Raw genomic sequence first — 12695 nt, 5'->3', positions numbered from 1 at the left:
AAAAAGGCAATCCACTGGGAAAGTCATCTTCACGCATGTTGACAGAAATTTACATCTTATTCATCAATAAAAACTTAAGAAAGTAGAAATACTTTATTTTTCTTTAATGGGAATGATTCTAAGCAGGCTTTTTTCACACACACACACCAATTAAAATGGCAAATAAACACCTGAAATCTCGTGTTCACCAATTAGAAAGTGCTAATCCAAAGCCCAATACCTTCGTCGTGTTGGAAGGAGTAATGTCCATGGGGGTGGGTGAATTGAGAAGGCTCAGATATGGTCTAGTGGGGACGTCAATCAGGACAATTTGTTCCAATCCAGGTTGGCAATATTTGGTAAAAAGGGTGCATGTCCTTTGCACACCGCAGTATCACCATTTTCTCACATTTACGTTATCCATTCCTTCTTTTTTAAATATTTCATTTTTAGATAGAGAAGGAGGGAGAGAAACATAGATTGGCTGACTCTCCCACGCCCCCAGCTAGGGACCTGGCCTGCAACCCAGGCATGTGCCCTAACTGGGAATCAAACCTTCGGCCTCTTGGTTCTCAAGCCAGTGCTTAACCCACTAAGCCACACCAGCCAGGGCTCCTTCTCTCTTTATTTTCTATGCTGAAGCCTTTTAAATCCCAACATCATACCGTTTTACCTCTACATGCTTAACTGTCATCTCTAAGCCTTGGGTTTTCATTTTTTAAATATAACTGCTATGCTATTATCACTTTCCATTAATGTACTACAAATGGTAAAATAAAAGCAGATTTTTTAAGAAGATTTTATTTATTTTTAGAGGGGAAGGGAGGGAGAAAGAGAGGGAAACATCAATGTGTGGTTGCTCTCGCTGCCCCGTACTGGGGACTTGGCCCACATCCCAGGCATGTGCCCTGACTGGGAATCGAACTGGTGACCCTTTGGTTCATGGCCCATGCTCAATCCACTGAGCTACACCAGCCAGGGGCAATTAGTTATTGTAAATGGGACTTCAGCTTCTGACATTATCATAGAGGTGGTCTTCAAGAATCCCCTCACCCCCCAAGATAGACAGAGAATCATAAATTAACAAAAAAAGAGAGGGTCGGAATACAACTGCCTGCCCTGCGAAGGGGCTACGTCGGCGTTACCAAGGGCCCAAAGGCAACTGTGAACTGGAGAACGGAGACTGAGCGAGGGCCTTCCAGGGAAACCGAGTTAGTCCCAACTTGGTTATACTCCTGATGGCCTGCGGAAGTAGAGCCAAACGCCCCCCAAGGGACTCAGATCGACATTAGAACAGTGATCGTATTTGTGAAAACATGTTGTTATTCTGTTAGGTTGTGAACTATTTATTTTAGAGAAAGGATTTGGGGCGGAGTATTTTCACATTCTGCATGCTACACTAGCATGTATAAATTCATTACAAAATCATATTTTTTTGATTCCCTTAAATACAGGATTTCATCTTTTTCCTCTTAACAAAAACAACCATCTCTTTTGGCGGTTACTTGGCAACGCTCGCTGGACTAAACCACCCTCCACGGTGAGGGGGGAGCTGCTGTTTCTTTCGACTTTGCTCTCAGAAAGGGTGCTCCACATTCTTCAAGAGGCTATCATTGAGAGGCACACAGCTATTCACAGCTTTAGGATGGAAATTAAGACTGAAGGGTGGTTGCTAGGCAACACTTGGCACCGTGGCCACGTTTGAGTGGAACACAGCTGTTTATCAGTTTACCTACCTGAGGGTTGCTAGGCAACGCCGAGGCCTGCTCACTACCCTGGAGCCAGGCTCCTCCTACTCTTCTGTAAATAAACGAAGTCAAACTGTTACCCAAGGGATGAAAGTCCCCTTTTCCAGGACACCGTGAGAGGTTCCGTTTTGTTTGGTGTCATAAAGCCAATTAGGAGGCTTAAAGTATTAACAGCGCAAACTTTATTCAGTGGAGAAGCAGGTGCCTAGCTCTCAAATCTGCCCACGACTGGCACAATCTCCTACACACCCAAAACAGTCTTTTAGTCTGCTCTTTTTTAAAAATTGATTTTAGAGAGGAAGGGGGGTGGCGGGAGAGAGAGAGAGGGAGGGAGAGAGAAACATTGAATTGTTGTTCCACTTTTATGCATTCATTGGCTGCTTCTCGTATGTGCCCTGACCGGGGAAGGAACCCGCAACCTTGGCGTATGGAGATAACACCCTAATCAACCAAGGTGCCAGCGAGGGCCCACTCTGAGCTCTTTTAACACCATTGGTGTCTGCAGGGGTCAGGGAATGGATGCTCCTTGTGGGCTGGTTGGCGCTACCCGGTGGACCCCCGCGACGAAGCAGAAATACACACCCACTTCCAACCACAAAACCAATGTTTGTGGATAGTGTGCAAGGTGCACATGGGTGGCCATTCTTTGGGCAGTTTAGGGAAATGCTAGCCCAGGGCCCCCGGCCTGTAAGGTTCACTCACCAAAGGATCTTGGTCCAATGGGACAGATAGGGGCGGGCAGGATGGAGCCCAAGAGACAGAGGTCAGATTGAGAGCGGGGTTGTTTGGAGCGACTGACTGAGGAGGAGATGTTTGGGGATGTTCACAACACACCCAGGGACGTTTTTAGATTTCCTTCTGCGGCCATCGTTTGGGAGATGTTAACCAAACCATTGTTCTCTCTCAGTAGGGGAGCAAAACTGGCTTGCGGGAGGGAGACAGGGAGGAAAAAGGGGAAGGAGGAACCAGCTGCACAAGAGCAACCGATGTGAATTTCTCTTTCAGGTTCAGGGCAAGGAAGTATTCAAGCCTTAGGATTGGAGTCCGCTTGTGAGGCGTGAGGGGTTACCTACCCTGCAGAACCGTTGCAAGTTCTGGATAGCCTCAGGTTCTGGGCCTGTCTCGTATTTTATCCTTGGGTGATGGACCCCAGGTATTATGCCCTGTAACTTAAGGGCAGAGTTGGTAGTTGGAATTACTACATAAGGCCCTTTCTGGGTGGAGAAAGGGCCTTATTTGCGCCCTAACTGGTCTTGCGGCTTTTTCTCCCTCCAGACTTTTTAGATGATCCCCATCTCCAGGTGGGAGGGATGTAAACTTAGATCAGAGACGAAGGTAGTTCCTGGTTTCCAAAGGTCTTAAGGATTTTGGCTACTTCCCTGATGTCGGTGGGAAACCTCAGCTTAGCCAGGTACAGAGGCTTGCTAGATAAGTAGGCTCGGATGGGATGGGTCTGCCATACAGTGATTCACATGGACTTAGCTGAAGTTTCCCCTTTGGGGTCTGGCTGGTGTGGGTCAGTGGATTGAGTGCTGGCCTGGCCTGCGAACCAATGGGTGGTGGATTGGATTCCCAGTCAGGGCACATGCCTGTGTTGTAGGCCGGGTCCCCAGGAGGGGGCGTGTGACAGGCAACCACACATTGATGTTTCTCTCCCTCTTTCTCCTTACCTACCCCTCTCTCTAAAAATAAACAAATAATTAAAATCTTTAAAAAAGATGTTTCCCCTTTGGGACTACCCATAATCTTTACAGGGCTACAGGAAGAATGGGGGGCCAGGGGAAACGGGCTTCAGGCCCTAGTTTAGCTAGGGCTTTTTTTAAAAAAAAGGTTTTATTTTTAGAGAGGGGAAGGAAGGAAAAAGAGGAGAGAAACAGTGACGTGCCCGAGAAACATTGATTGGTCGCTTCTCATCAATGGTGGGGTTTTTAATGTGTTTATTCCCAGGAGATAACATACCCCTTTCTTTCCACATATCCCCATGAATTGGTGTATTTGGAGTGCACACTAGTATATCAATGATTCACCTTTTCCCAGTTCCAGGGCAATGGCCACAGTAATCAGTACAGCTCCTTGGGCGGAACTCCCCGATGGGACTGCTCTAGGTTCCGTGGTCTCAGAGAGGTGGCCCACAGCGCGCCCTGCCTATCTCGCCCCCTCCTATATGAAGCTGCTCCCATCCGTAAACTGGGTGAGTTCTGCGTTATCAAAAGCATCGCTTTAGAGGTCTGGCCCACTGAGTATATTTCCTCTGGTAGCTCCGGGCAGTTATGGGTTATACAGCCTAGTCCTACAGGAAGGGGTGAGGCAGGATTCAGAGTACTGCAGACCTAGGCAACCCACAATGGGGTTGTCTAGAAGCAAAAGTTGTAACTAAGGGGTTCTCCCCAGAGACAGTCATTCTGGCCCCCTTTCTTTTATGAGGGAGAGTGTGAAGGGGGTCAGAGAGTTAGGGGTTGTCAGGAAGTTAATTTTTCCGTCTCTTAAGGAAGAGAGCAATGGCTGCTACTGACCTCAGGCAAGACGTCCGCCCCTTAGTTACCGAGTCCAATCATTTGGAGAAATACGCTAGTGAGGGGAGCGAGCCTTTGGGGACTTCTATGGCTAGCCCCTTCCTCCAGGTGCACAGGGGTGGAAGGGCGTGCTCAGATGTGGGAGGGCCAAGGCCAGAGCTGCGGCCTTCCATACGTAAAGTTTTGTGCACTCAGAATGATGAATCATTCGGGACTCCATTCAAGAGGGTCACAGTCTTTTCCCTTCAATTCCTCACATAGAGGTCGGGCTAGAAGGCCAAAATTGGGAATGCACATGCGGCAAAATCCCACCATCCCTAGAAACCCCTAAACAGATTTTGGAACCTGCAGCTGACGTGTTAATCCCGGTCTTGTTGGTAAGAAATTTGAGCCTTCTCTAGATATACCTTGTAGCCCCTTTTGGATAAAAGACTGAATACTAATTTGCTGGAGGATGTCATCCGCAGGTCGAAGTAGGGTCTGTCGCTCCAGAGACACTTCCTTAAGGTCTTTAGCTAAGGCAGCCCCCAATAGGGTTGGTGAGTTTTTGATCCCTTATGGCAGGTCTAGCAAAATTGTCGTTTTGTTTGTCCTGCGATCCAGACACTCAAAGGTGGGAAGGTGTTGAGATTCCGGGGTGAGTGGCATGCAAAAGCAAGGGTCTGTAAAACCTAAGACACAGTACCACATATGGTCTGATGCGAGAGTAGACAAGGAGCAGGAATTGGGCACCACCAGATGGACATCCTCGGTGGCCTGGCTGATTGCTCTCTGATCCTGGACCGGCAGGTTCTTTTTTGCCATTTGGCTTTTTGTACAGAGAGGTTAGGGGTGTACCGCTAGTGGTTTGTCACGGGGATATAAGGAAAGAAAGCGGTATGTCACAGGAAGACTGACATGGTTGGAGTCCTTGGTTTAGGAACTCATCTGAGTTTAATTCCTCGAAGGCCTTGTGACTTGACTCGCTACTGTATCTTACTGTAACAAGCCTGTCCCAGCTTCAGTTTGACTCTGCCCACCTCCCTGTCAGCCCAGAGGCACAGCTCTACCCCTGCTGGGTGTGCTGTGGGGTCTGCGGATTTGGCTTCTGATGAAGGGTGGGCTAGAGCCTGTCTTTGGGAATATCAACTCTGCGGGCTTTGTCTGTTACACAGATGGAGGCTTCTAATTTATTTAAAAGGTCTTGCCCCAGTAAAGGGCCGGCACACTCAGGCACATATAAAAGTCAGTGGGTTAACCGTCCAGGCCTCCTACTGCGGCTTCCACATCCCGGCTGTTGAGCACCTGGCAGGCCAGTTCCCCCAGGCTTGAAGAGGGAGTGCTTAGCTCTGACTCTTAATTTTTGTCCTTTTCTCTGGATATCTGGGCCCCTTTGGGATATAAAGTGGGACTGGGGGACGGCTGCCCCTTCTACTGAGTCAGGGTCTGTGTTAGTATAAACACCGGGCATTCTCAGAGCCTCTCCATGAAGGCGCAGAGGTTTTCCTTGGGCCCTCCGTGTCACTTCCTGGATTTTATTCCCGTTTATGGGCCTTCATCCCACCACCTGAATCCCCTTTGGGATCACAGCTCTAAAATGGGGGAGGAGCCCTGGCTGGTGTGGCTCTGTGGATTGAGCGAGGGCCTTCAAAACAAAGGGTCACTGGTTTGATTCCCAGTCAGGGTACACGCCTGGGTTGCAGGCCAGGTTCCCCAGTTGGGGCGCGCGAGAGGCAACCGGGCACTGATGTTTCTCTCCCTTTCTTTCTCCCTCCCTTCCCATGTCTAATAAATAAAATCTTAAAAAAAAAAAAAATGAAATGGGGCAGCCTCATCTCCAACCGGGGTCTGCTGTTTTGGTGTCTGCCATTATCTCAGTTTACTTTATCGCTTCTTCTCTAGCCTTTGTAAGGACTAGGGCCTTTGCTTCCCCAGTAAGCAGGATGTTTGAAAGAGTCTGGACGTCTCCCCAGCTGGAATTATGGGTTTGGAAGATGCCTCTTGCTAGATTAAGGAACCCCTTGGGATCTTCTCTCAGCATCCTGGAGTGGCCCTTCCCCTTGCAGAGGAGGAAAAGGGGAAGTAAATGGTGATCAAGTCATCCCCATTACCAGTGGTACCTCCTGAGGACGAAAAAGCCCTTTCCAGCCGTGGGATGGTAGCTAACACCTGAGGGCTGGCTGGCCTGGTGCCTGATGGAGGCAATAGGGGGGTAGGTTGTGGGGGAAGTGGGGTGGGAGTAAGGGGGAGAACCAGGGAGGTGTTGGGAGGAGGGGCAGGGGAAGAGAGGGAGGAGTGGGAAGAACCCACAGGTCCAGGTTGGATATTGGCGAATGGGGGGAGGGGCTGTCAGCCATATAGGAGGGATTAAGTGTAGGGAGTCCTCAGTATATTCCAAAACCGTAAGTAAGGCCTTTGGTTCCATTAAAGTAGCCTTCGCTCTGATGGAGGAGCATGAAAAACTGGTCATATGGAATCTCACCCCTTTTTATTAGTCTTTGGCAAAAGAAATCTAATTGGAGAATAGTAATTGAGGGAGTCGTTAACCTGCCAACTTTCTCTGTCCTCCAACTTATGCTGGGGCCAGGCTGTTTTTCAAAAAAGGTCAGATTTTTTTTTTAAAAGAGCGATACCCAAATTATTTCCAGTTTTGGAGGATGCATCCCACCAGGGCACCCTCCAGGATGGAGGTCTGGTTGCCCATACCTTGGATCTGTGATCTCGGCTGTTTCCAACTCAGTGAGGGGTTGGAAGGATGGTTGGTAGGAACACAGATCTCTCAACTTTCTGCCCAAATAAGGTTGTACAATTTCTCAGCTAAATCCTGGCCCCTGAAGGCAGGCGGGCGGTATGATTGGCCTGCCTAGGATGTTCTGGGGAGAAATTCCTATGGAGTATGGGAGTGGACAGAGTCGAGGACTCCAAGGAAATGAAAGAATTGGCAAAGGAGGTCGGAGGGGGCAGGGGCATGATCCCAGGATAGAAGGGCAACCGGCCAGAAGAATTCTTGGCTGATGAGGGAAATTAAGGCCCGAAGGAACTGAAAAATGTGGGAAGAGTGGCGATGGGACTTTAGTCAGGGTAACCTCGATTTGAGAGGGTGTCTGAAAGTAGCAGGAGAGAGGGTAGACGTCTAAACACAGGCGGCAAAGACATTTCTTTGTGGTAAAAAGAAGGCCCAGGATTCCCCAGATCGTAAAACTGGCGTGGCCCCAGAGACAAAACGCCTAACCTCACGTCCAGGGTGAGGGCCAGAGGCTGGGATGATATGAGGTCCGCGCGAGCGATAGAAGAGGTGGCAGAGAAGGGAGTTCCCTTACGGTCGACCAGAACGAACTGGGCGATAAGACAACGTGAAGCGACACAGTTGGCCGCAGAGTAAGAAATTACACATTATAACAGGAACAAGGTATTCCTTAGCTTGAGCATCTTACCCCAGCGTTGCCTGTGATCGTGGTTCCTCTCTCACCTTTTCTGGAGCCCTGGAGTGAGCTCCTTACTCCGGATGGAACCAGGGACTTTACGCTGCGCGTCCTCGAACTACTCAGTCTAGGGGTTTTTCTCGGTACCCACGCCCTCCTTTACCCGTGCACGGCTGTTAGAGACAAGCAGTTTTGTCTTTTGTGTTTCTGACCCCTCCACCCCCATCTTCCCTTGTGTTTCTGACCCCCACCTCCACCCTCACCTTCCCTTTCCTCCCGCGCTCAGCAGTCGAGCATCTAAACCACTGCAGGGGCAGACTGTGAACCTCCACCGGTGCAATGAGCCGCCATCTTTGTTAGGGGTACCGTGACTTCCGGCCGGGGCGGAAGAGGACCGCAGGGCTTGGGGGGAGGTGCTGGAATAGGGGTCGATGATAGGCCTGAGTTGGATTCTTCCACATCAGTTTCCCATCTCGCCCTCTGGCGGTTTCGGAAGGCAATCGGACTTGGTGTGACTACGGTCATTCTCCGAGACGGGCACTGACCGTTTTCACTCCGGAGGGACTGGGGAGGGTTCCAAATGGGGGAGGAGGGGACGGAGGGCACCGTGCATCTGCTGTGCCTCGCGGCCTCCAGCGGAGTCCCGCTGTTCTGCAGAAGCAGCCGCGGCGGCGCCCCGGCCCGCCAGCAGGTGGGGCCCTGGAGGTCTGGACCTCCGAAATTGAAGGGGGTTAGGAGCTTGGACTCTGGGTCTTCACGGGAGTAGGGACTGGAGAGTTGAGTCCCGAGGGCTGAGGGTGCAATGGAACAATAATCCTGGTTCCTTGACCAGGAGGTGCCCTGGGGATCTAGAAAGGGGAGGGGATTGGGGGGCCCTGTCTAATGTCCTCAACCTTTCCCCAGCTCCCATTCTCCGTTATCGGCTCCCTCAATGGAGTCCACATGTTTGGGCAGAATCTCGAGGTGCAGCTGAACTCCGCGAGGACCGAGGACACCATCGTGGTGTGGAAAAGCTTCCATGACAGGTCTCCAAGTGGTGGCTTGCAGCAGGGCCAGGGCCCTGCTGATAGGCTCTGTTGAAGACGACCTCTGGGCTTTCCAGCTCTCCAAGGCCAGCAGTTTCCTTGGCTGTGGGATCTCTGACAAGCCAATGACCTCCCCCCCTGAGTGTCTCCGTATGAGAAGTGGGAGTGCCTCCGTATGAGAAGTGTCTCCGTATGAGAACTGTGCCGGGGGAGGATGTAGCCGGCGGTGGGGATCCAGAACAATCTCGAATTCTCCTCACGGCCCTGTTTCCCTGGCTTGGACTCATTGTTTCTTCTCTCCTGCCTTTCCCACAGCATCACCCTCATTGTCCTGTCATCTGAGGTGGGCACCTCGGAGCTGCGCCTAGAGAGACTACTCCAGATGGTTTTTGGGGCCATGGTGAGACTCCTCTGCTCTCTTTTGCAAACCAAGGAATGTGAACTTTCAGCATCCTTCTCCCTCAGACCCAGCAGTCGAGGCCCCCAATTTAGGGATCCTGGCCCTCCCTCAGACTCCGGAGTCCAGTTCCCCAGCCCCCTCCTTCCTCGGTCTCAGTCCCAGCCCCTCCTTTCTTCTGAGATGCCCAGGACCCCTACACTCTTACATGGTTCTTCTAGGTTCTTCTTGTGGGACTTGAAGAACTGACCAACATCAGCAATGTAGAGAGACTGAAGAAGGAGTTGAGGGTGAGGCTACTGATATTTGGGGACTACAGTTCCCAGCAGCCCACTGTGGGGGTTCTTAGGGCAGCTCTGTTGTCTGCCCCTGGACCACTCTTCTGATGGGGAGGCAGCAGATCCAGGACCCAGCTAGGTCCTAGGCTCCTCTCTTCTCCCTCTGCCAGGCCAGTTACCGCCTCATCGACAGCTTCCTGGGGGACTCCGAGCTCATCGGGGACCTGACCCAGTGTGTGGACTGCGTGGTTCCTCCAGAGGGGTCCCTCCTGCAGGTACTGGGGAAGCCTCAGGAACTCAAACCTGTGCTTATGGCCCTGTGTCAGTCCTCACCCTCTTACCCCATGACCATTGCCCCCACCTCTTCCCATCCTCTGGGCTCCCAGCCCAACCCCCACTTTGCCCCAGGAATATCTTTTTATAGCCAGAGCCGACCCTGCCCTCCCCTGATCGCAGCCCGCTCAGGGCTCCCATTGTCCCCAGGACCAGGTCCCTGCCCCTCACCCAGCTGCCATCTCAGGGGTCCCACAAGTCCCAACAACTTCCCAGCTTCCCTGCCTTAGCATATGCTGTTCCTTCTGTCCGGTGAGTCCCTATTTACCCTTTTTAAAACACTGCTCTTGTGGACTCACCAGGCACCGTCAGCTCCCAGCTGACAGGGGTCTTGACCTCTCTGAGCCTCGTTAGGTGGTTGATTGCGCCTACCTGGCACACAGTAGGACTCAATAAACCACAGCTGCTGCTGCTGCTGTGGTAATTGTCAGCTTCAGTAGCACTTGCTGGCAGGGTGGCAGGCACCTTACCCGTTTAATCTAACTTCATGATGTGACTTGGGGGATCGTAATCCTAGGTGAAGGTGAAGAAACCCAGGCCCAGGGAGGGTGAGACACTCGAGCATGGCCTCTAGGCAAACTATGAATTGTTTGCCGGTTTGTGTTACACTCCTCACCCTCCCTGGAGGTTGCCGCCGCCCCTGCTCCTGTCTCCTGACTCGCTGTCCGCCTCTCCCCTTACCCAGGAAGCCCTCTCTGGGTTTGCCGAGGCAGTAGGCACCAACTTCGCCAGCCTCGTCGTGTCGGGCCGGGTGTTGGTGGCAACAGAGAGCTGGTGGCGGCTGGGGACGCCTGAGGCCGTTCTGCTCCCCTGGCTGGTGGGATCCCTGCCGCCGCAGGCCGCACGAGACTACCCCGTGTACCTGCCGCACGGGAGTCCCACGGTGAGTGGGTGGGCGGGGCCGGCAGGGGTAAGGTGGAGGCACCCAGGCACGAAGGGGTGGGACCTAGAGGCCGAGTCGCCGGAAGCGGGGCTTGCGATAGAAGGGACCGAACTCCAGCCTGCCCACCCTGCGCCCCGCTTCAGGTCCCGCACCGGCTTCTGACCCTGACGCTGCTGCCGGGCGTAGAGCTGTGTCTGCTCTGCGGGCCGCGTCCTCCCCTCAGCCAGCTGGATCCACAGGTGAATTCGGGCCGTGTCCCGCTTTCCCCCTACTACACCCTGTACCCACGCGCCCCGGCATTCCCTCGTCACCCTGCCCTGCTAAGTGCTCTCTGCTTTGCACTGGCCCTTGGTCAACCCCGCCCCTTCCTCAGGCCCCGCCCCTCTCGGATTGCACCCCAATCACCTTCACCTGGCCCTCTTTCACTTAGGCCATCCTTCCAGGCCTCGCTCGCCCTAGCCACCCCTCCGCCTACCGCCCCCTACCACCCCGTGGGATCCCAGCTCCCCCGTAGCTACGCCCCCTTACCTTGATACTTCCGACCTCACCCACGGGCCCCGCCTCTTGTTCACCACGCCCCCTACAGCTTCTGGAACGCTGGTGGCAGCCAATGCTGGACCCGCTGCGGGCCTGCCTGCCACTGGGATCCCGAGCTCTGCCGGCTGGCTTCCCCCTACACACGGACATCCTCGGGTAGGGCTCGGACGGAGGAGTGGGTTGGGGTCCTCATCCCCTCTTCCCTGGCCATGACACCCTCTTTCCTACAGGCTGCTGCTCCTCCATCTAGAACTGAAGCGTTGTCTCTTCACCGTGGAGCCTTCAGGGGATAAAGGTGACTGAGGCCAGCAGGGAGGGCCCTGGGCCCCGGGGGGGGCTTTCTGTTACCGTCTTTCTATCCCTTCCAGATCCCTCTCCCAAGCAGCGTCGGTGTATCCTCCGTTCCTTCTATACCCTCGTCATAGCGGTGCACTTCCCACCAGGTTAGTAGGAGGTGTCCCCTCTGCACAGGTCTCACAGGAGGGAGCAAGAGGCGGGACTGGAGGAACTGGGCGAGCTCAGCAGATACTGGGCATCCACACTGAAGGAAAGGGAGGGGCAAGGAGGCCCCAGCCTGGAAAGCGGTCTCCTGGGTAACCCTAATAGCCATCAGTGAGACTTCCCCTCTCCCAAGTGCTTTGTCTGTAGTCACTTCGGCCTCACAGGTGAGGGTGATCTCCTGTTATGTCATCGTTCCCACATTACAGATGAGGGGACTGAGGCTCAGCTCAGAAGCAGCAGAGCCACCGGTCACACACAGGGGCCCCCCACGCCGAAACATCCCACTCTACTGCTTCAAGTACAGACTTTACCCCCAGTCGGGTGTGGAGGGGGGGCTGCTACCACAGAGCCCAGGTTAGTTAGGAAAAGCTGTTCTAGAACCCAAGAGGCCCCAGAGCGACAAAGGAAGGAACCTAGTTTGACACCCTGACACCACTGAAGGCCCTGATGGATGTAGCGAAATGGTACAGAGCTGCTCCTGGGAGAGGCAGAGGACAGTCCATCTGAGCTATTGACTCCACCGCTTCCCATGTGTAAAGTGGGGCGGGGTCCTTGGGGGGATCCCCTAGTCCTGGAGCCCAGTGCCTGGCACCTGGTAAGCGTCACCGGCATACTTGCCATTTGTGTTGCCATGTGGACTGCTTGGGGCTGCTCGGTGTCCCCAGGAAGGAAGGGGACTGGGGCTGGGAGGGAAGAGGGGCAGCCGAGTGAGAAAGCCGGGAGCCTTCAGGTCACTGACAGCCAACCCGGCGGAGCTGCGAGGCCCTCGCCTCTCCTGAGTCAGGCCCCAAATGGGGCATGGCTCCCACAGATTGGCATCCTAGTGGCCCAGGCCCCACCGGTCCCCTCAGCCTTCCGTCCTTCCTCCAGAGCCCGGGCAGCAGGAAGAGAAGGCAGAGGACACAGCCCAGCGGCCTCAAGTGCCAAGAGCCTGCTACCTGGTGTCAGGGACTGAGAAGCCAGGCACGGGATGGCGTCTGGTGGCCCTGCAGTTGGGGCCACGGCGGCTGATGCTGCTGCTGTCTGCTCAGAGTCCCGTCCACGGGCTGCGGGGCCTGGCCACCCATACTCTGCATGCTCTCACCCCACTCCTCTGACAG

The 12695-nt window shown here is 53.6% G+C and overlaps 1 protein-coding gene across 1 annotated transcript; it reads left to right on the top strand.

Annotated features, from left to right (window-relative positions):
- Nucleotides 1-8074: 8074 nt before the first annotated feature.
- Nucleotides 8075-12692, top strand: FUZ (fuzzy planar cell polarity protein). The gene is made up of 11 exons (XM_024566276.4): nucleotides 8075-8332; nucleotides 8545-8666; nucleotides 8982-9066; nucleotides 9285-9353; nucleotides 9512-9616; nucleotides 10360-10557; nucleotides 10701-10796; nucleotides 11144-11250; nucleotides 11325-11389; nucleotides 11463-11537; nucleotides 12466-12692. The coding sequence occupies exons 1-11, from the start codon at nucleotides 8222-8224 to the stop codon at nucleotides 12690-12692; spliced, it is 1260 nt and encodes a 419-aa protein (XP_024422044.2). The 5' UTR covers nucleotides 8075-8221.
- The last annotated feature ends 3 nt before the right edge of the window (nucleotides 12693-12695 follow it).

This window comes from Desmodus rotundus, chromosome 12 (assembly GCF_022682495.2).
Source record: "Desmodus rotundus isolate HL8 chromosome 12, HLdesRot8A.1, whole genome shotgun sequence".
Classification (NCBI taxonomy): domain Eukaryota; kingdom Metazoa; phylum Chordata; class Mammalia; order Chiroptera; family Phyllostomidae; genus Desmodus; species Desmodus rotundus.
The sequence above is the reverse complement of the archived record's forward strand: the minus strand, read 5'-3'. Positions and strand labels throughout refer to the sequence as shown.